Here is a 22493-nt window from a genome sequence, read left to right on the forward strand (position 1 = left end):
AGCTTTTGTTTGATAACAGAGAAGGTACGACACTGTACTACCTACTCCGAAAGTCTCTATACTCTGGCCAGGGGAACCGCTGCTCGACTGTAGTCTTGCTGAGGTGTCTCATTCAAGGGCCCGTTGTCGTACAACGCCCGTCGAGACGAATGGAGGTAATCGGATAACTTGATGGATAAGGCGACAGACTAGGAGAAGGTCAAGCATTTACAGATATGTATTCGAGTTGGGTTGAATAAAGTCGATCCAATTGTCCTGCTATATGTTGAATCACGGCAGACGACGTCGAATAAAGCTTTGGAGCAACTTGATTGAAATCTGACTGCATGCGGCATGCAACTTACCTCGTCGTGCCGCTATACTCTCGCCAAATGCTAAGCGAGAAGGCTGGATCGTTGGGATTCTTGTCCCTATCTCTCAAATTGAAGCTTCCAAGGGCGTGGATCTCAGTATATCTTAGCTCCCCCATACTTATATGTTCGCTTTCATCAGTTGACGAGGCTGTGAGCCACCATAAGGGATCGCCTAATTGTCATTAAAAATCCAAATCACGTGGTTGAGAAATCGAAAGTACCAAAAAGCGGCATGGTAAACCTGCTGTTTTGGGAAGACTGTTTCTCCGCAGACGCGCCCATTTTCACCTTCTTCCAACATTCACCACTGTTGAGTTCGAGAGACTGCGTGTTTGTCTTGACCATTGTCTCGTGAGATTCAGACGCTCCTATCCCCATGTGCCTCTAGTGGCACGATTGTTTCCAGTTTGAAGTGACAAGATGCCCAAGATCATCGGATATACACCTCCATTTCTGTCTCGACCATCGCCGGGCTCCAAAATCTTCACAGATCCCGAGCCTCAGTCGCCCGCCTCTCCTTCCAAACGCTCCTCCTACATCGGCGCCCTTCCCTCGACACAATACCAAGGACCCAGAAGACTACTCGCTGGCAGAGGCACTGAAATATTTACGGTTGTGGGGAATAAAATAAGATGGGCTGATCTCACAACGGTTCGAGATGAGTGGGAAGACAGCACCCAGTCCGGCGCCAGTCAATTTGGCCCGCCTCGCTCTGATGCAACAGAGGCCACAGCAGACAGTGTTTACAGAGTGCGTAACATCATGACTTGCTGAGGAGACATTGTTGACATTTGCAGACACTTGCCGTGCCTGTGTATTACCAGATTCGCCAGATTTCTATCTCCCCGTCCGGTCTCTTTCTGGCCATTTGTACAGAACATACGGTTCACATCGCAGTGCTTCCAGACCCATCACGGCTGAAGGAGCATGACCGATCGCCGTTGAAGGTAAAAACATATCAGCTTGGTCCGACGGTCCACGTAATACCGGAGTCTCCGCTTGCCTCTGTGTTATGGCATCCATTGGCTTACGCCACTGCTTCCACCGATTGTCTCGTCACTGTGACTTCTGAAGCAGCGGTCCGAGTATGGGAATTTGACAAGGCAAACAGCTGGTCCCTGGACCGTCCAAAATTGGCTATAGATCTGCGAAAACTCGCTGACGGTGTGTCATGCGACCAAGACTTCGAGCCATCGGGATTTGGCAAAACTCGCGGATTTTCTGTGGATGATTTTGACATGGAGGTTTCTGCCGCGTGTTTTGGCGGTCGGGGTCGAGAGGACGAAGACGCATGGGCGGCCATGACACTCTGGATCGCCATGAGAAACGGGGATCTGTACGCTCTGTGCCCATTGCTACCGTCGAGATGGAAGCCCACGTCAACCACTATTCCTTCGCTGACCACGACTGCTGTCTCCCGAATGGCATCAATCAACGACGAAGAGACAGATATGGATGAAAGACGGGCCGCGGACCAGCAATACGAGTGGGTCCAAGAGATCGACAATGAGGAGGCCCAGATCCACCAATCGACAGATAGCCTCGGTGAATTCGAGATCCGACTTAGACCGCAGAACCCAAGTGCGATTCCACGTCTTCAAGGGCCGTTTACTATTGTCCCCGAAGAAGACGCCACGGAGATTGAGGTGTCTGATATCCATGTGTTTCCTGCGAAACTTGATGAACAAGCCCTCTTCGATGGCGACGATGACGATGAAATCGACCCAGGGCTTGTCCAGCCAATTCCCTTCACGACTATTTCTGTTGCAACGCCCGAGAATCAAGTTTGGTTTGCCATTGATCTTGATGGTGTGACCGGACAGTGGCTTCCAAAGAAAGGGAAAAGCGCATTTGGTGTGCCTTCATCTGATGCCAAACCCCTGACATTGATCGATATTGTTACGCTCGACGAACCCACCACGGACCCTGCAGCTAATTGGCCTGTTTTCACACCGGATATCGTGCACAACTATTCACTTTTCCTGACAACCTTGAAGCGTGTTTACTCTTTGTCTTTGAACGACTGGGTTAGTCACCTGGGCGCCGAACTAACGGGAACCGAACCTGTCGATCCCGGCTTGCGGACCAGGTTGTCAATCCAATGTCGGAGTCAAGTCTGTGTGACCGACCAGTTAATTGAGTCGCGTGAGCCTTCAGAGGCTCTCTGCGCCCCCGCCATCATTGACGATACTTCGCTCGGATACTTGCTCTTGACTGCAACCTTGAATGGTCCTTACGGCGTGATTTTTGACCAGGCTCATCTAGGCACCTCAAATATCGGCCCATCAATTACAGACTTCAGCGTATCTTCTGGCCGTCTAGAATCTCAACTTGCAAAACGACCCGTGTCACCCATCGAAACAGTTCCTGTGCGAGAGCCATACTGTCCTCCCAAAATCTTCTACTTCAACCAGCATATTCCCATCGATTCCATGCGTCAACGTCTGCCGCCATATCTCAAGAAAGCCATCTCTGATCGGCCTATGCGTCTAAGCCCTGCCATGTTGGAGATCATGACCTTCACCCACCGCACCATCAGTGTGCAGTCTGCTCAACTAGAGAATGCAGCTGCAGAACTCTTCCGGCGATGTGAGCGTCTAAGAATCGAACTTGCGGGTCAAGTCAAACAGATGACTGAACTCGCTCAACAGTTGCAGCGTCTTACCGCTACTACGGAGGAGGACGAAAATGGCAACGTCAAGGAAAAGATGACCCCCGAGACGAGGATCAGTGAGGCACGGGAGAGACAGAGCAAATTGACGGCGAGATACGAGGCTCTAAGAAGGAAGGTGGGACGTGTAGGGTCGGCGAACAGAGAGTTGGGTTCCAAGGAACTAGCCTGGATGCATGAGATTGAGATTCTTGGTAAGAATGTTGGCATTGTGAGCAAAGAGGACGGCGAACAAGAGGGTAGCGAAAGAGGAACAACTCTCGACAAGCGATTTGAGACGGTATGCTTCCCTTGATTTTTACTGCCCCTTGTCTAGAAACCGGTTCTGACAATGGACCACAGGTCAAACAACTCACTAGTTCCCTCGTGAAGGAAGCTCACGCTGCTGAAAAACAACAACAGCCAGCCTCACCGAAAGGTCCTCCAGCCTTGGAAGCGTCCGTATCGTCAATCTCGGCATCATCAATAACGCCATCAATGTCAGCGTCTCAGATCACCGTAACATCTCGATCCAGTGGAGCCGCGGCATCCCCGAGAAGTTCGACTTTCGGTGGACTAGGTGTTTCCAGTCGACTGCAAAAAGAACGCATCGCGGATATCATGGCCACGGTTGAGAGGGAAGGGGCGGTAATTGAGGCGGCCATGAAGAGGCTCGAGAGATTGAGGATGGAGTATTAGCAGTACTTTTGGATGTTTCCCGGCTCTGATGAGCGCGGGACAGTGACATGAGGGTTGCGAAAAGGAGGTGACTACAACAAGTACTCTGTGACGCCAGAAAGATCGATAATGAGTGTTTCCCACGCGCCATGGATGCTCAGACGAGAACAATAAATGAGACGAGTTGCTAAGCATGGAATAAGGCGACTTTCTCTCTGAGACTCACTACCATAATGCTTTACATTCTTTATACAGATGAATGTCCTGTATGCCAGCTAGGCGGCTACATCCAGGACTCGCCAGCCACCTCGATCATTGTCAAGTCATTACAATCATGCACCCACCCCATGTGTCATGTGTTATAATTCATTTCATCCCGGGCTCAAAGTTTGATAAATCATCTATGAATCCATCCATCCATACTCCCTTGACCACCTCCACCGTTTTCAAAACCTCAAGCTCCTCTCTTCCCCTTTCCTGCTTCGACAATCATACTCGATCCACCTCGCGACGCCACTACCCCTAGGTGCAGCACCGAAGCCGCCCGCTTGGCCCTTCCGGAGGGAATACTCATCCACGAGCCTGCCCACGTTCATGACGTGGCATCCTTCGTAGCTCATTGCAAAGGGCGGCATTTCGGCGTCGCAGAGCGCCAGCGCCGTGGGCAGAGGGTACAGTGATAGTGCGGCCGTGTGGTCCCAGAGTTGGGGGCGGATGGATAGGGGAAAAGGGGAGAGGTGGGATTGGTCGAGGATGGTTTTGATGAGTTTTCGGGCGGCTTGGATGGATGGGGCGGTCCTGCTTGACGGCGCAGGAACGGGAGCGGAGGGATGAGAAACAGGAACATGAGAGGTTGCCGTGTGCACGGCTTTGTTCGGGTCCTTCTTCCTGGGATGAGTGTCCAGGTCCATTTCCTCCCCGTCAGACTGTTGTGAAGGTTCTTGATTCTGACCATCAGCTCCTGCTGCTTCGTTCTCTTCTTCGTCCGCGTCGGGGAGCTTCGAGAAAGTGATCGCAGTCCGCCGAAACCGGCTCGTGATGTCGTCTCGAAACAGTACAATCTCCTCTAGTGGCCCGAACAAACTCAGCCTCGCTGGGTTCGTCGACCATATACTCTCCCCTTTCCGCGCGTCTTTCTCCTTTGAGCTACCATGAACCTCTGCATTGGCACTCGTCAACACTCGTCGGACTCTGCTGCTGAATACCTCTGGCACGCCCAGTCTTGGGAGCATACAACTCGCTCCCGCCGAAAATGAACTCGCCCACGGATCGTTATCTCCTGGTATGAAGACGAAGGTTGTGTTCGCCAATAATGTGGGAAATTCCGACAAGATTGACGCAAGGGCGTCGAAGTGTTCTTTATATTCAATACTGCCTCCACCCGTGCTCGACCCCGCCATGCTTGCCGCGGAGACGAAATTTCCCATCATGACAATCGAGAAAGGTAGGTCACTTATGTGCCCAGAGCTAGAGGCGCTGTATGACGAGAGGATAGCGCGGATTGCTTCTAGCGTTCGAGGGCTATCGAGGTTGCACTCCCCTAAGAGAGCAATTTGGCGACGAGGCGGTTCGGTTTCGATCTGGTCGTCATCTGGAACATTGATGGTCTCCGAAGTAGCTGGTGCTCTGAAAATACGTCGTTGAACTCGACGCATCTGGGCCCCAAGAGCTTTCTCACTGCCAACGCCGAGGAAATCGACCCAGCCAAATCCTGCGCCCACGCTTGTATTTGTGTGGCCTCCCGAGTCTAAGCCAGTGGAAATCCCTAGAGACAAGGCTCGTCGTTCGGCTGGTGGCCCAGCCATGGTATGCGCGACAAAGGTTCCCTTGATCTGTCCACCTACACCAGCAGCTGTGCCTAGACTTGAATTGTGTGAGCCGTCTTCTTCATAAGCTCCTTCTACAAGAACGATCATGCCGGGACAAAACCATACGCCGTCTTCGGGCACAGGTCGGGCTATTGACAGGTCAAGAACCACACTTCCGGACAGATCTGTGATGGAGAGATCTCCAGCTGGAGAGTGCACCAGCATACCTAGCAGGAGATGAGACGATCCTGATCGGCCAAGAAGGTTTGATATAGGAGTGATTTTATACGCTTGCTGCACGGTTGTCATGCCGCTTGCTGAATGTATAAGATTTGGTGGCTGCGTGGTGGTCGCAAAAGATGGAGTTTGGAATGATTCATTTCGCATCAGTCGCTGGTGGACTAGGTGATAACGGTTTCTGAACATGGAAATCTTGTGCTGAATGGAAGGGAGAAGGCTGGCTGTGCCTTTCGCAGGCTCTAGGCCTTTTGATGAGGTTGAGTACACTAATCGTGGCTGATCGAATGCCGAAATGACCTTGAAGTATGACCGGACATCCAGTTGTGATTGCCCATCTTCCTCCGCTCTGTCCCTTTGAGCCACGTCTTCCACGTTCAATGCTGAGAGTCCTAGGCTTTGCTGACTGGCATCTGTGTTTGCAACTGGACGGCTCGTGGAAAATGAAGGCGCTCGTGACAAATTGGGGCTCGGTACTGAACTGTTGCTCCGAGACAGTTTCCCAGTATCCAGGCGCCCGCCTGACATGCACGGTTCCAGAGTTTTGAGAATATTAGACAACTTTTTCTCGGGCCCATCCTCGACAAGGAGGCCACCTCCACACTTCTTCCATGCTTTTGCGATCTCATCCAACACACGCTCTGCAAGGCCTTCTTCTCGCCAGCCGCTGCCACAGAATTTCCCAATAAATGTAGAGAGCAGTGTTAGCCCTGATGAGGTCAGGGTAAGGTTGTGTTTCTTGGTCAGAGTCCTGAAAGCGACAGGTCTGAGAGTCTGAGGCGGAAGGAGGATGGGTAAGACTGTCGGGGCGTCATGAGCGGTGGCACTGGTGTTTAATTGCGCGGCAAACGGCTTTGCAATTTCTGTTGGTCGGCTCTGAATGGGGTATGCAGGAGTCCCAAAGCCTGGCGAGGAAGAAAGTAACTGCTCTTCAGCGCGCAGGTCAGACGCAGCTTTGAGTGTTCGAGCAGGCAGCCCTGGAGTCACAATTGGTTCTTCCATGATTAAACTGGCTGGAGAGGTGTACGATATGTAGTGATGGGGAATCAGAGGTAGCCGAAAGTCGAGCTTTGACGCGTAAACAAATCACTTTACGCGTGTGTCGTGTTTTGGAGAACGGGTGTGACGTGATTTGCATGATCTTCCCGCGCCGTGACTTGTCTTTCAACCAACTCTCCACCATCCTCTTCGCTTCATTGTTCGTTAGTCTCATCTTATTACCATCATCTCGATTTCCGATTCACTCATTTTCCATCCATCGTGCATCATGGCGACGACTGCCGACGAATCTCCGAAGCCCGATCTGGAGCCCACCAAGCAAGAGCAGCTGGCAGATCTTACCGCAAAGGCGACAGCTGCATATGCGGTCAAACACTACTCGGAGGCAGCAGAACTGTACTCCCAGGCAACAGAGCTGCAAGCCGAGCTCAATGGCGAGATGGCTCTCGAGAACGCCGACCTGTTATATTCCTACGGAAAATGCCTCTTCTTCCTGGCGCAGCAAACAAGCTCCGTCTTAGGCGGCACAGCGGCCTCGGCACAATTGTCCTCAAGCAAATCTCGAAAGACCGGGACGAAGAGAAAAGCGAACGGCGCGGCGAAAGCAGAGACATCTACGAACGGAGGCGGCGCTGGTGAAAGCTCTAAGTCGATGGATGCGACTCCTGGGGGGTCGGTGTCTGGCGTCGGTGACGTCGTCCCCAAAGAAGACGTACAGCCTGAGAAGAGCCCTTCAGACAAACCGTACTTTCAGATCTCGGGTGACGCCGAAGGCTGGAATGATTCGGATGAGGATGAAGAGGAGCAGGATGAAGAGGCTGATGAAGAGGAAGAAGATGACTTTGCCACATCGTACGAGCTTTTGGATTTGGCGCGTATCCTATATCTTAAAAAGTTGGAACAGAGCCAAGAGCATGCATTGGAGGACTCTGAAAAGGGAAAATACGTGGCGTGTATTGACCTCACACCAGAGGTCCAGTCGCTAAAGACCCGTGTGGCAGACATCTACGACCTGCAATCAGAAGTTTCGTTGGAAGGAGAGAAATATTCAAATGCCGTCACAGATCTAAAGGCTTGTCTTGCCCTGCGGGAGGAGCTTGAGCCTCCGGAGTCGAGTATTCTAGCCGAATGTCACTACAAGCTCAGTTTGGCGCTTGAATTCAGTTCTCAGACACAACAGCTCGATTCCCAGGGGAATCCAACCGGTGAATTTCAGGTTAACTGGGATATCCGAAATCAAGCCATCGCTCAGCAGGAGAAAGCGATTGACAGCTGCAAATTGCGCATCTCCAAAGAATCAGCTGCGATGGACAAGCTTGAAGCGGGTCCTCAGAAAGACAAGGCCATGGCTCAGATCGAGGACGTCCAGGACATGGTTGCCGAAATGAATGTGCGACTGGCGGAACTCCGCAAGCCACCCGTCAGCGTCAAAGCTGAGTCGGAAAATCAGATGAGAGAACAGATTTCGGGTGTATTGGGCAGTCTACTAGGCAGCGGCGCATCCGAAAAGGAGCAGAAGGAGAAATTGGCTCAAGTGGCCGAGACAGCGACTGATGTATCGGGACTGGTCAAGCGAAAAAAGCCAAAGAACACCCAGGCCAACGGGGGGGACAGTGGGTTTGGATCTTCCGCGTCGACTCCGGCGGCATTGCCAGCGACCGCAGAAGGATCGAACTTGGGTAAACGGAAGGTGGGATTTGTGGACGAAGTGGAGGACGCAGACTCTGGGAAGAAGGCGAGGGTGGAGGACGCCGAGGACTCTGGACGTTGATGGCCTTTTGGGAGATTCTGCTTCCAACTGGAGAAAATGATGGCTGCTGTTTAGTGTTTGACAGCAGGAGGGCGGACAGCCACAAACAACTCGGTTTTCCTTGAACGCACACCAAAGATCTCTATGACCCCGGGAGAATCTAACTGCCAAAATCACTTGTGATGTACAATAGCCATCGCCTCGACCTCATACAACCAGTTCGGCGCCGCCAGCGCCGCGACGCCCACCAGCGTGCTCGGCGGCCGATGGCCCCCGAGAAACTTGCAATACGCCTCTGACCGCGCCGCGTTGTCACTGGTCTCCAAGTTGACGACGAACTGCGTCATCTTGACGATGTCCTTGGGAGTGGCCCCCGCGGCGGCGAGGCACTTGCCCAGATTCGACAGCGCGATCTCCACCTGCGCGATGAAGTCCTCTGGTGCGGTGCCCGTGGAAATGTCGACGCCGATCTGCCCTGCGATGGTGACTAGTGTGCTTGTGGAGGAGAGGGGCGTGCATTGGACGTGTGAGTATGTCGGGCGTGGAGGGGGCACGTCGGATGGGTTGATGAGCTGGAAGGAAGACATTTTTTTTTTCTTCCTTTTTTTATTTGGTTTGGTTTGATGGGTGGCGATTTGGGGCGATGGGATGTCGGAGGGAGGGTTTTTGGTTCTTAATGGAAGACGAGTAGAGAACTGATACTGGTGGAGGAGGAGGAAGATGTTCTTCATTCAGACGACCCAGTGGGTTATGTAATGTCAATGCATATTATCGTTGGTGTCGCTCTACCCCGCAGGTTTACGGACTAGTCCGCCTGCCGTATGAAGCGGGCCAATGAACACCTGCAGCCTGCAGCCGTACAGCCGAGGTCGGATTAACTTATTCTCCGAAACGTTCCTCCGAACACTCCCGCGAGGGCAAAGTCAACATCAACATCAACATCGTCTTTTCTATCCGGTTGAAGGTATTTTCTTTTTACCGGTGCACAGAATTACAAAATTTACATTGTGGCAAGAGCTATGAACACCTAAGTAGATAGATAGAGCTTCTCGCGTCTACGGTACCCATTTGTACTTGGTACAGGACCCCAGACCGTCACACAAAGGCAGCAATATAAGGCACGGACCCGTCGCGAAATCGGGCGTAATTGTGTCCGCTGATCTGCCTGTCCATGCCATCCGCGGTGGTGTTTGCCCGTCAACCTCGCTGAACCGCATCCAGTCGTTATGGGCGAGGTCGAACGAGCCAAACCCGGTCAAGACGGTGGGGATGCGTCCGGTCTTGACACTCTCAGGCCATTCAACGTGCACCCTGTCTCCGATAGCATAGCCCGTTCCGTCCAGGTCATGGACATGCGCGGGTTTCAGGACCCCAGTCACCACGTTGGGGGTCGACGCGGGCCAAGCCACCCAAGATGCGTTGCCCACATACAGGACGGTGTCGTTCCAGGTGTCGATGTGGATCGTGAACCCCGTGAGGTCGATCTGTGTTGCGTATACCTTCATGCGCCAGTCTTTTTCACTTGCCATTTCAAATCCATCGATCCAGACGACCACTTTTGGAGCGACGTCGCATTTGTAACTAAAGTTGATGCGGGATGACGTGGCCGCTTGCAATGGTTGCCTTGAATGATGCTCCAAGGTACTCCAATGACCAACCTGATAATGAGTCGTGTTGACCGCGATATAAGGCGGAACAGCAATCCAGGTACAGATGGCGGTGTATAGTTGAGAGTCTGCGACTGCATCAAGAGTCATCAAAAACCCTTCGTTCGTGCCGTCAGCGTACACGGATAGTCCGCCTGTGCTTGATCCTCTTTTGACATTGATAAACTGCAAGCCTAGCACAACGTTCGGGGCCGTGTTGAAACTCTCTGGAAATGCCACCCATTGCGCTATCATTGTCTGGGGTTCATACCATCGGGAATACTGGTTCGAGTTAAACGTCCCGGTCTCGTTTCCGTGAGAGGTGGACGCATTGACGACAGGTGGTATCGGCGTCGGGTCAGGACTCCACAAACGGGTCAGTGTTGCCATGAAAAGGAATCCTGGAAGGGTCGGAGATGGGCCTACCTGCTTGTTGGTTCGGTCGGTGTACCCGATGAACTGTTCGTTGAACTTTTCGACGCAAGTATTCCGCCCACGGTGGCTCCTGCGATTATGAGCACGACAAGAACGGGGACGAATACCACTACCCAAATAGAGAGGCTGCCGAGCGAAGGACAAATGTTACAATCCCAGTTCCAATCGTGTCTGTCTTTGGTCGTGATGGCGGCTGCTTCTGTCATTCATCTTACTCTGTTGTGCGTGTTGATTCTGCCTTACTGTATGTTTGTTGCCCTGCAATGTTTACGCCCGCCGAACTGCTCACTGACCCATCCGTGGTTTGTGTTTCGACCTTCACTGGACTAAAACCTGGTTGAGATTGCTCATTTCGGAGCGAGTCGCGAGCGACACTGTTCTAATGCATCGTCAGCCGTGCGGCGTGTTCTCCCAAAATCGGACCGTTGATAGCTGATTATCCATTGGATTGTAAATGATTTGCCTCGCGGCACGCTTGCCCCCGCGGCAACGTTCCAGATATATATGTTCAAGTCAGCAGAGGAGTCCATCACCAGAACGGAGGAGGTTTTCCATCGAAGTATTGTCGACGAGCAAGTCATCTGAGCTCGAGACGCCACCAACGCCGTTTCCTATAGTCTGATGGACTGGGGATTCTCTCTAGTTCCAGCGCCGCGTTTGGACGATTGCAAGGCTGGGCATGCAGGTATCAGCTGAGATGGCGCCATGCCAATGCCACAGCCTGACAACATTTTCGTATCCGAGTGCCACAATTTGCTAGAGCACTTCCAGCTGACCATTTAAAGCGATGTCATCTGATTGTCTTCTGTAATTCTTCTCTTGCACACCACACTGTCGTATCCGATGGAGATATAATAAAGGCCTCCGTCGGCGCTCCAACATGACGATAACGATATCCAGTCGAGAAACAACGATGCGGCTTGCGAAGTTATTTTGATGCATGAAGAGATATGTGGCCATTCTCCAAGAGATTGAAAGGTCACGCCGGCACGAATGAGTCGATTTCGGCTGTCCCTCGAATTCCTGTATCCGATGGCCGAGGAGGGTTGGAGAGGCTAGGGCTGCCTAGGTACAATCTCGCCGCCTTGCAGGAGTATTGTTCTTGTAGGCTGTGGCTGACTTAAATAGCTGTGACCCAGATCCGTATCCTTAAGGGTTGAAGATATTGCATGCTTCAGACCAGGCCACCGTCGAGTGTGTGGAAACATATCTAATACCCTGTCTCGACTTACATTGACTTGACCAGTATTATCTTTGTCCATGGGCTGACCGGGCATCGGACTGAGACCTGGACATTCCGTGATCGAGAGCATAGCTGTTTTTGGCCGGCTGACTTGTTGTCGAAAGACCTCCCGAACTCTCGGATTGCGACATGGGGTTACGATGCGAAAGTCGTAAGCTGGCATCCGTTCCGCACGGTTGGCTTAAACGACGTGGAGCGGCACGCACAGTCGCTGTGCTTTGATGTTGTCAATATGAGAGAGCAAGATGATACTCAGAACGTGCGGCACCACCCTTTCCTTCTACTTCTCGTGGGCTGATGGTGAACGAACAAAGCGGCCGATCATTTTCATAGCGCATAGCCTCGGCGGCATCATCTGCAAAACGGTGAGTACGAGCGCTGTCTCGTTAAAACCGACTCGACATGTCGTTGACACTAGGACTAGGCCTTGTTGTACTCGGAAGGGGCGCGTGCCTGGGAAATGAAAGCAGCCAGATCGGTAGCCGAGTCAACACTGGGGATCATGTTCTTTGGCACGCCACGCATGGGGTCGCCTCAGGCCCAGTGGGCAACAATATTGCTGTCGGCAGTATCCAACGTCAGAGAAGTGAATGCTGGTCTAGTTGCCCAACTACACAAGGACAACCCAGACTTGTTGGACCTTCAGGATAAGTTCTATGGCTTCCTTAGCTACCGCAAAGAATGTAGGAGGCCCATCGCAGTCGGCTGTTGCTATGAACAGAGACCCCTTGTCGGTGCAGGAGAGGTCAGGCAGCCCCCCTTGCGCTTTGCACTGCGTATCCTAACAAGGGTCGTGCAGATCGTACCCTATGCATCAGCCAAAATGGTTGGTTACTCGGAGATTCCGATCCCTTCGGATCACAGAGACATGGTCAAATTTCCAGACAAGGCATTTGTTGGTTATGACAGAGTGTTGAGTTCCCTGAAAGCATGGACCAAGATGGACAGACAGGCTTCGGAAGCAGGGGAACAGGACCAGAGCAGTCCAAGGGGGCGTGGAACCGTGATTCAGGGGGGGGCCGTCACGGGTGGTGTTCATGGCACATTCAGCGGTGGATCAGCGGGCAGTGTATTTGGGATTACAATCAGAGGTCCTAAGCAGGGACACTTGGATATCAAAGGGGTTCTTGATCTCGAGGTGGTGTTAGGGAAAGCGACAGAACATTGGACATTCAAGGCAGGGATCGTGAGAATGCTTCTAGGTATGTATTTGTAATGAGTTCTTGCTCTCAGTCAGAGACACAAGGCACCAGGAAGCTGGCTGTCATGGTCAATCTCAACGTTACCTCGTGTCGTGTGGTTCACGAAGTTGTGTCTGCGGCTGCGAGACACCGTCAGCGATACGAGGACCCCAGTTGTTTTTCCATAATGATGATGGTGGTGGTGGTGACGATGACGGTCATCGTCAACGTGGTATAGTTTGTTCGGGTAATCGGCGAGCCGGCAAAATCCGGAAGAAGACTGTGAGGATGAGGATGGGGAAGGTGAGGCGAATGTCAGGCTAGTTAAAGCTGGGGTGCGTGGTGCGGACAGTAGTACCTGTACAGTAGTCAGTAGTACTTGGTACGGAGTCGGAGAATAGTCTACCAACTACGGGCAGCAGGGTACTGGGTACTTGCGGGTACGTACCCAGGTACCGAGCACCTCGTACCGGGCCTAGGCACCTGACTCGGGTGCAGCTGCGCGTGGGCTGCGTAATGTGGGGTTACAGCACTCGGTACCTCGTACCAGGTTTTCCTTTCGCCCTTTCAAAGTTCTCCTCGCGTTCTACTCGGTCGACACTAAGCAACCTCGCTCACTCGCTCACTCGCTCACTCACCTCACCTGGCACCTCGGGATCCGGCTCCCTGCAGCATTCATCATCCTGTTTCACGAGTGTTAAGTGAGTTCCTTACTCTCGGTATCAGTCTCCACTGCTCATGTTTGCTGTTTGGTCGTGGCGACACTCCCCTCAACGCACCTCAACAGCCTGGCGCCAATGACCACTTACACCGCTGTTCACGCCTCTCCTACCGACGCCTCCGAAGAGAGAAACTCGTCTGTCTCAGGGAGCGACGCCGAGAACGACCATGACAATGCCGACAATACGCCGGAAAATGGCACCTCGACCAGCAAAAAGAGAAAGAGGCTCTTGAAAATCTCGTAAGAATCTCCCTCCCTCTTGTTGACCTCTGACCAGCGCCACGTTGACTCCAATTTGCGCTCCTCAGCTGTGAACTCTGCAAGGTTCGTAGGAATAAGCCCTGCGGCTGATCGATCGCATTGTGTTTACTCAGTGGGAGCAGGCCCGGAAAGTTAAATGCGACAGAGCAGAGCCGGCCTGTGGCTGGTGTGCCCGCAACAACCGAGCATGTGTTTACAAGGAGAGGCAAAAGCCCGGTCTCCGGGTGGGCTATGGGCGCGAGCTCGAGGAGAAGATCAATCGCCTGGAAGCGCTGCTGCAAGTCATGGGTCGCCGGCTAGAAGAACACATTGCTGAGCATGGCGACTTTTCAACTCATCGACCCGGTTCCGTTCGCATGTCCCATCAGCCCCAGCCCTCCTCATTCAACGCTTACCCCCAGAATGACCCTCGCCCATCGACCGCCAGTATCGTGTCCCAAGACACTCCTGGTTCCGATCCCAGATGGCCGTCGGTCGCCAATGCCTATGAGCGAATGCAATACCCCCGGCCTCAAGACGCCATGTCCATCCGCTCCGTCGTGGATGGCGCCAATCACGAGTTGATGTCTCAAAGTGAGAGAGGCCATTCGGCAGCCTGGTTTCCAACTGCGACGCCTGCCACGTCAATGCCCGACTCCGAGCTGCCTCCTTACGACTTACTGTATACCTTGGTGGATCTCTTTTTCAAACATGTCAACCCGTGGTCTCCGATCCTGGACCGTAAGGCCACTTTCGATGCATTCTTCGGTTCACAGTCAATGGACGAATCGGACAAGATCCTCATCCACGCCATCGTTGCCACTACCATGCGCTTCTCCAAAGATTCGCGACTATCCCCCGAGTCAAGGAGACAGTTCCACGAGATCTCCAGGCAGAAGATTATGATGTATGCCCTTGACCACCCGAACGTACGCGCCCTCCAAGCTCTGGTGATCCTTGCTGTCGACGTGCTTGGCACATCAAACGGGCAACAGGGCTGGAATCTGTTGGCTCTCATCACCCGCAATATCGTTCAACTTGGGTTGGACGTCGAGAAGAGCACATACCTGGAGTCCGCTACATATCCGTCGGCCACCCTCCTTCAGGCCGCGCAACCTCAATCCTGGATCGAAAATGAAGAGCGCCGACGACTATGCTGGATGACATTCATTCTTGACAGGTATGCGACAGTCGCCACCGCAGACTCCTTTACCTTGGATGAAAGGGAGATGGACCGTTGTCTCCCTTGTCGTTACGACCTCTTCTCGCGAAACGAACCCGTGGAGACGAGGTGGCGTCGGCGAGGCGCACCTTCCGAATTGATTGTGAATAAACCGGAAAACCTAGGGAGTTTCTCTTACCATTGTGAAGTCCTCGGGATCCTGAGTCGCATTCATCGATTCCTCCATCAACCACTCGATATCACTCGTCACTCCGACATTCACCGCTGGCGCGAAACGTACCGTGGACTAGATGGGGAGTTGAACGATTGGCTGCAGAATTTGCCCGGCGAATACGGCAAGATCTCTCAACTCTGCCACTCAGATCCCGGAAGTAGAATTTCCAACTGGATCATGCTTCATGCTGCGTTTGTCACTTCGGTTATCCGACTGCATTCTTCCGCCGCTTATCCCACCATCAAATCTCCGGTTTTCACACCATCCTATCATGCAATCCAACGCTGCCTAGGCGCCGTGGAGAGCTTGAGGGAAATCGCTCAAGACGTCATGAACACCGGCATGCTGGCGCTTCTGGGGCATCCGTTTGCCTTTGCATTGTGGGTTTCTGCAAGGCTGCTCCTTGTCCACGCAGCGACAATGGAGTGTGAAGTCGATCCGAAAATCATGTTCTTCATATCCACTCTGGAACAGATGGGGCGACATTGGCAAGTTGCAGGGAATTACGCGAGGATTTTGAACGATGTGGTACAGGAGGGAAGCAATGGTTCTGGTCGAACATTCACCGCAATGAGAAGGTAGGTATCTTGGGATCGAAGCACTCTTCCCTCCCACAGGAACTGACAGATCATCTTCAGATGTGCCTACGAACTCAACCTCCTAACCTCCCAACGTCCTCACTCGGTGCTCGACACCGTGACCACACACAACTCGTCGCAAAGCGAACTCGAATTTCTGGAGGTCTTTGACTTTTTCAACTACCCTCGATTGAACGCCATTGCGGGCAGCAACGCCTTTGATCCATCTGTGTCGGTCACGAAACAGAACCAAACGACGCCGACGCAAGGGCAGCCGTCAAATCATCGAGCGACGCCGGCTTTTGTCATCCCGAATCCGGAGAGCGATTGGTTGATCTTTAAACCGCCCTATGAGTAGGCGCTCCGCCATCGGGCCATTGCTGCATATGCCCGAACCTCCTAGTGTTCGTCGCAGTACACATTCTTGATACCCTGTTTGATATGTGTCTTTTACTGCGAGTCATGCCTCACAACGAATAGCTAACAGTATCGGTACCTCGTCACTCTCACGACTGGAAAGGCTAAAAATCGTCGACGCAAATGCCGTTGTAAATGTGGAAGTCTTGGGCCAAAAACCAAGAACGCGCCAAGCCACCTGCTAAGCTATTTAATATTATACCCACTACGAGGTACTATTCCTCTAAGTTCTCCGATGACCGAGAATGAGATCTGGGCCATGAGCCAGCTCTACGGTGGAGGGCGGAATGGGAGGAAAGTCGATCCCAGCAACCGCAAAGGTTGGATCGAGGGAGGGAAACTCAGGTCAGCCAGTTAGACGGATAGTGAAACGTCTGCTCTCACCCCCGCCGGAGTTGACTAGGTCGATCCTGAGACAGTTTGTGTCAAAGTCCCAGGAATTGGGAAGAATGGCAGACGGACTCTTCGACTCTTGAGGCCAACGCAGACCTTGTGAGGCGGATCGCGGGTCCAGAGCCTCCTCCACGACCCCCGACCCTAGCCAGACCGCAAGAGATTTCACACGGTCTCATACGTCCGCAATGCCGAGAAAAGCCAGGAGTGGAAATACGAAAGCTGTGAATCTCAACGGTAGCCACCAGAGATAGGGCTTGAATCAATGCGACTATGACACAAGAGTGCCAGCACAAATGTCAGCTCGTGCGGCTCAACCAGGAAGTCCTCTCGCCATGTCTCTTTCTCCTCTTCTACATCTTTCCTTTATCTTACCCAACGACGTTTAACCTCGCGATACTACATGTCGCACTAAGCACCCACCACCTAGATACGACTTGCGCACACTTCACACTTGCCCCTCAGCAAGCTGCAAAAAGCCTACGCGAATGCACCCGATGAGGCTTTGCAAACGGCAAACCCGCCGAACTGGAGAACGCTCGCGCCAATGAACAGGTCATTGAACACATGGGCCGCCGTCATGAAACTGAGCGCCGACCCGTCGTCAAAGTAGATCAGCTCCGGGGTGTAGTTGTTTTCTCGCCGGAGGCGCAGCGCTGCTGCTGGGACCAGGAAATCCTTCCCCAGGGATTGGACGTTTTGGAGGTAAGCCGGGAGGTCTTCGAGCGTGGGGAAGACTACACAGGGTGGGTGATACATTATCAGATATCTGGGGTGGATTGAAACCATGCTCAGGCTTACTTACCTGCGACGATGAGATCGCCCGTGCTTGGTATGATGTTGATGTTGTCTGCGGCGGCTCCCAGATCCTGCGCATAGTCCGGGTAATTCAGCCTATATTCCGTATACCCCTTCCTTTTTTTTCTCTGCCAAATCTAATAGGGATAGATAGGACTTACAACGGTCTGCAAACGGGTCAAACTCTTGTCTCCATGTATCTCGAACACAGTGACGGTTCCGTTCTTCGAATCGCCGACATGGAGACGATCTCTCCATAGGTTGATCCCATTGGCCCCTGGAAACGTGCCAGACACTTGCTTGCAGACGACGTCCTGTTGAGCGGAGGGCGATAATTAACGTGAGAATTGAATTCTCATCCAGAGATCCAGTCTTTTTTGGGAAAAAGAAAACACCGACGTACTTCTGCTCCTGCGTCGCAATATTGGACATGTGTAGCCCAGCTCCACGGCCCGAACGTCTCCTCCATCGTCCGCAACGGACCCCCGGCGAAGTAGTGGTCATTGGTCACGAAGAAGTCCCTATAAGTAAGTTGTCAGCTCGACGCGAAGGGGGCGATAACGATGGTTTTTGCTACCTCCCCTGGTTAGTTTGCGGGGAAATTACTTACAATGGCCCTGTTGCGGCGACCCCGTTTGCGGTCTTGATATTGGCGTGCTTGACGTTCTTGACCAGCTCGACCACGTCGGACCCGAGCGTATGGACGAATATGGCGATCGAGTCGCCGCTGCGAGCATGGTTGACTGCAAAGATATGGATCTTCTCAGAAGTCAGCTGGATTTCATCCTCTTGCAGATATATCGGGCCTAGATGGGAGGGAAGGAAGGAAGGAAGGAAACCTGACGCGAGAAGAATCTCCAGGGAGCGGAAATATGTCGATGCCGTGTGTGACAAAATCGCCCTCTAGGCCCTTGATGCGGAGCTCTGTGGTCTCGCCGGTCTCCAGGTCGTGCTTGAACAGCTGCTCCCGAAAGGAAGACTCGGCGCGACGCGAGACGGTTCGAACACCAGCGCAAGGGTACCAATGTGTCCTTTCGACAGGATCGCCACAGGCCAGAAAGGCAGTGTGCGAGGGGAAATGGATCTTGACGTCCTCACACGCGTTGGCGGTCCTGATGACTTGGCAGTCCTCGTTGTTGAACGCCGAACTGTTTTCCCAGCGCACGAGTCTGGCTTTGTCGATATCTACTCGCCCGACGAGTCTGCCGAGTTGGGCTGACTGGTTATAATACAGGATGACCGTCGAGATCAGAGGGAGGAGCAGAGACCACAGGCGAAGTGTTGTGCTCGACATGGTTTGGTGTATTTATTAGGTTTTCCAAGAGACGACGGATAGATTGGGAGCAAAATAGCGGCAAATACTTTGTAATCTTGACAAGCCAGAATCAGGAGGTTTTTGCGGAGAAGAACGCACCGAATGATGACCATTCCTCCTTACCCGAGGTCGCATAGCCTATGACAGTCCAACCCTGACAGCTACTAGCCAATCGTGTATGTATCTCTCACGGGGCTCGCCTCAGTTAGACAAATTCCTAATCCGGATACATCGACCCTAGACATTTGTGTTTTGTGCGGCATGCTATCCAAGGCTGTCCTCTTTGAGAGTGATCGGGGAGCAGCAAAGCGAGACAGCCCATTTTTATTGTACTTCTTTCAACATACATTCTGTAATTTCTGATTCACTGCATACTGTGGAGATGAAAAGACGGAGGAAGCTCGGGTCAGTAGTGATGAGGAATCTTTTTACAAAGGAGATACCTCCCCAGCAAATGGCGATGTCGGCGTCTGGTCTTTGCTCAGGCACGCTCTGATTCTTGGCCGAACAGAATATCATGCTGAGCAAGGAACGTGTCGCCTCCTCCGCCTCAATGGATCACGGCGCTGTGTCGTCCTCTGACTCAAGCGTTGTTCATCACACGGCCTCACATGGGGCCGGTGGAATAAGGATTGTTGGAGAGCCGGCTAATATCCTAAAAGAATGATTCTTGCCATTTACACTTCACTCCTTCTGAGCCGCCATATCAGCAAGCATCGTATTGAAATGGCCACTACATATGGGACGCGTGCCAAAGAATATGGAGCATTGTTTATGGTTGTAAGCCCAACATTGTCAGAGGTGATGATAGTGGTGGTGCTGTTCCTTCTGTTGCCTAGATAGGAAATGTGGGGCCCTCCACATTGTGGGATTGATGAATGTTCTACGGTATATTGGGGGTAAAAACGACATCGACTCTGGATGAGGCTGACATCAAGACACTATATTGAACCTCTAACCAAAGACGATAGAGTTGGCCATCGGCGTCCCTCAATTCTGCCACCATGTCGACAGTCACGGTCGAACATCCCTCAATAGGACCAGTCAAGGGTCTTGTGCGCGATGGGGTGTATCAATTCCTAGGGGTTCAGTATGCAACGCTCAATGACAGACTGGCTGAAGCTCAGGTTAAGTCGACATATGAAACTCCAGTCAATGCCACAGGTCATGGGTAATTTGATTCTTGCCATTGAGCTTGTTGAGATATTGACATCTTCAGGCCCTCTTCATACTCTCCCGCAAATGGATATGACAACGAGATGCTATTTATTCAGCAGTCAATGCCCAAGCCAAATATCGTCCACTCAGACCTGGAATGCTTAAATTTGAATATCACAGTGCCGAATGGCCAGGACGGCGTCAACCTTACAAAGCAAAAGCTCCCCGTGTTCATCTGGATGCACGGAGGGGGTTTCGTTGTCGGAGCGAATTCCTGGCCGCATTATGACCACGCCAAACTCATCCAGCTTACCAGTGCCAATGGAGTCCCGGTCATTGGTGTCGGCATCAAGTACGTATCCACATCTTCCCAGGGGAATAGACAGCAGTGGGATTTGGGACTTGCCTTTAAGCACTGCTAAGAGGAGATTAGCTTCCGTCTAGGACTGCCAGGCATGTTGACCTCGGAGGAATTGCGCCAAAAGGGATACAAATCCAACAATGGACTACGTGACCAGCGCGCGGCTTTCCACTGGGTGAAACAGCATATTGCTGGATTTGGCGGCGATCCAGATAGCATCACTGTGATCGGCGAGAGTGCCGGAGCAGGTATGTAAAACACCCCTGATTTGAGCTCTTTCTCATCGTGCGAAGACGTACAGCTAACTGGAGAGATTTTTCAAGTTGCCACCACGCTGCACTTGTATTCAAAAGAGCCGCTCTTCAACCGGGCAATAGCAACGGGTGGTTCTTGCCTCCTGGTTCCTCCGTTCGCTCTTGAGGATCAGGAACGCACGTACCAGCAGGTTCTGTCCATCCTGGGCCTCGAGAAGCTCGATGCCGAACAGCGGATCCAACAGCTTCTGACCATACCAATGGACGAAATCATAGCTAAAATGCCACCATATGTCGCATTCTTGCCCACGGTCGATGGAGACATCGTTCCTGTGCGGCCAACTTTTGCAAGCATAGCCGATAAGTCGGATCAAAGCATGCCTGGCAAGCAGTGGGCTGAAGCCTTGATGATCGGACACAGCCAATTTGATGTAAGTTCGAACAAGCAAAGCCTGATTGATCTGATCATTGCAAATTTTTGCAAGCTGACAGATATCATCTCCCTTCTAGGCATCCGTCCTTGGATTCATGCTAGGACACCTCAAGTCTGGCATCAGCGAGAAGTTCCCCGCATCCGTGAGATCCTCTCTGTCGGCAACACCAGATCTCGCAGAACATCTACTCGACTCGTACGGTTTCAGCGACTCGACGCTGGACGACGACACCGCATTCGTCAAATTCCTCGAGTTGGTCAACGATATCAGCTTCTTTGGCGCGACCACCTGCTTTGCTCGAGGCTGGCCCCTTTCTTTGGGCTCTGAATCAAAAACCTTCACGTTTTTCTTCAACGAACCGAACCCGTGGCCGGGGGCTTACCAGGGTCGAGCGACCCACGTACTCGATGTCGTGTTCTTGTTCCAGAATCACAACCTGAACTTGCCGCCCCCGCAAAGAGCTGCTGCCGAGGCGTTCGGGCTCGACCTGGTCAAGTTCGTCGCCGGGCAGAAGCCCTGGCAAGGGTACACGCCTGAGAAGAGGGCTGCGAAGATATTTGGGCCGTCGTACGGGGATGAGGGGAAAGCGAATGTCAGGGTTATTGATGATGCGGAATCTTTGGAGACGGGGAGAGGCAAGGCGATCCTGGAGATTGGAGACAAGGTCGGGTTTGACAAGTTGAATGAGGCAATTGGGAGGTTCAGAATGGGTCTCTGAAGTGGATGGAACGGAAATAGAAATAGCCCCGTGCATAGGCCCCTAGGGGATCGGATGTTGGCTGACCTTCGCTCTTTGTAACCAGGGGCCCAGCCTCGCTGGATTTTGGGGAAAGTTGGGGTACACACTCATACACACGCACACACATACGCGGATCGCTTTTTATCGGTGCTTCTTGCCTTCTATCCTTGCTTCATTCATACATCTTTATTTGTAAGAGCTCCTAATGGCTTGATCTTTCCCCGATCAGCCTTAGCCATGGAATGCAGGGATGGGAATTGCACGGATGTTAGGTCGGAAGTAAACGTTCAACTTAGGGAGTGAACGGTTGAGCGGACAGAGTACCGCGGAAGAGGCGAAGGATGTTTCCCATCTTGATTTCCCGTAGCGGCCGCGAACCAGGTTTAAAGAGATGACGAGACGGCGGAGGAGGTTTTCAGGTTAGAAGCCTGTCCATCGCCAACAGAACTGCGACGCGACGCGTTCTTCTCGGGAACGATTTATACGATTTTACGTTGCCTGCATTTTATTCACTGAAACGCTTTGCTTCTTGGACCGGGGATGCTCAGAAGATGCCAAGGTGGAGTATATGTGCTTTGATACAAAAGATTATCCCCGGAAAAGTAATGAAAGACTCAAATTGACCTACAGAGGGAGCTCTTGGGGCAGAAGTTGGAACCTGAGCAATATGAGGGTTCTATCACGGCAACAAGTGATTGAAGCACTTTA

The 22493-nt window shown here is 52.4% G+C and overlaps 9 protein-coding genes across 9 annotated transcripts; 5 read left to right on the forward strand and 4 right to left on the reverse strand.

Moving 5' to 3' along the window:
- Window positions 1-773: 773 nt before the first annotated feature.
- Window positions 774-3702, forward strand: Z519_05904 (uncharacterized protein; the record flags this gene model as incomplete). Its single annotated transcript, XM_016763644.1, has 3 exons — window positions 774-1103; window positions 1151-3304; window positions 3367-3702. 3 exons carry the CDS (start codon window positions 774-776, stop codon window positions 3700-3702), a joined length of 2820 nt encoding a protein of 939 aa, XP_016619968.1.
- Window positions 3703-4127: 425 nt separating this feature from the next.
- Window positions 4128-6728, reverse strand: Z519_05905 (uncharacterized protein; the record flags this gene model as incomplete). The annotated part of the gene is made up of 1 exon (XM_016763645.1): window positions 4128-6728. One exon carries the CDS (start codon window positions 6726-6728, stop codon window positions 4128-4130), a length of 2601 nt encoding a protein of 866 aa, XP_016619969.1.
- Window positions 6729-6993: 265 nt separating this feature from the next.
- Z519_05906 (uncharacterized protein) lies at window positions 6994-8496 on the forward strand (the record flags this gene model as incomplete). The annotated part of the gene is made up of 1 exon (XM_016763646.1): window positions 6994-8496. The coding sequence occupies one exon, from the start codon at window positions 6994-6996 to the stop codon at window positions 8494-8496; it is 1503 nt and encodes a 500-aa protein (XP_016619970.1).
- Window positions 8497-8648: 152 nt separating this feature from the next.
- Z519_05907 (uncharacterized protein) lies at window positions 8649-9062 on the reverse strand (the record flags this gene model as incomplete). Its single annotated transcript, XM_016763647.1, has 1 exon — window positions 8649-9062. The coding sequence occupies one exon, from the start codon at window positions 9060-9062 to the stop codon at window positions 8649-8651; it is 414 nt and encodes a 137-aa protein (XP_016619971.1).
- Window positions 9063-9530: 468 nt separating this feature from the next.
- On the reverse strand, window positions 9531-10511 carry Z519_05908 (uncharacterized protein; the record flags this gene model as incomplete). The annotated part of the gene is made up of 1 exon (XM_016763648.1): window positions 9531-10511. One exon carries the CDS (start codon window positions 10509-10511, stop codon window positions 9531-9533), a length of 981 nt encoding a protein of 326 aa, XP_016619972.1.
- Window positions 10512-12044: 1533 nt separating this feature from the next.
- On the forward strand, window positions 12045-13218 carry Z519_05909 (uncharacterized protein; the record flags this gene model as incomplete). Its single annotated transcript, XM_016763649.1, has 4 exons — window positions 12045-12164; window positions 12224-12544; window positions 12599-13001; window positions 13037-13218. 4 exons carry the CDS (start codon window positions 12045-12047, stop codon window positions 13216-13218), a joined length of 1026 nt encoding a protein of 341 aa, XP_016619973.1.
- A 559-nt stretch (window positions 13219-13777) lies between these two features.
- Z519_05910 (uncharacterized protein) lies at window positions 13778-16274 on the forward strand (the record flags this gene model as incomplete). The annotated part of the gene is made up of 4 exons (XM_016763650.1): window positions 13778-13941; window positions 14010-14025; window positions 14085-15916; window positions 15977-16274. The coding sequence occupies 4 exons, from the start codon at window positions 13778-13780 to the stop codon at window positions 16272-16274; spliced, it is 2310 nt and encodes a 769-aa protein (XP_016619974.1).
- Window positions 16275-17206: 932 nt separating this feature from the next.
- Z519_05911 (uncharacterized protein) lies at window positions 17207-18818 on the reverse strand (the record flags this gene model as incomplete). The annotated part of the gene is made up of 6 exons (XM_016763651.1): window positions 17207-17463; window positions 17532-17595; window positions 17686-17838; window positions 17928-18045; window positions 18135-18283; window positions 18369-18818. The coding sequence occupies 6 exons, from the start codon at window positions 18816-18818 to the stop codon at window positions 17207-17209; spliced, it is 1191 nt and encodes a 396-aa protein (XP_016619975.1).
- A 1025-nt stretch (window positions 18819-19843) lies between these two features.
- Window positions 19844-21764, forward strand: Z519_05912 (uncharacterized protein; the record flags this gene model as incomplete). The annotated part of the gene is made up of 5 exons (XM_016763652.1): window positions 19844-20010; window positions 20059-20349; window positions 20431-20606; window positions 20682-21043; window positions 21123-21764. 5 exons carry the CDS (start codon window positions 19844-19846, stop codon window positions 21762-21764), a joined length of 1638 nt encoding a protein of 545 aa, XP_016619976.1.
- Window positions 21765-22493: the final 729 nt, after the last annotated feature.

The sequence above is a fragment of the Cladophialophora bantiana genome (assembly GCF_000835475.1).
Source record: "Cladophialophora bantiana CBS 173.52 unplaced genomic scaffold supercont1.8, whole genome shotgun sequence".
NCBI classification, from domain to species: domain Eukaryota; kingdom Fungi; phylum Ascomycota; class Eurotiomycetes; order Chaetothyriales; family Herpotrichiellaceae; genus Cladophialophora; species Cladophialophora bantiana.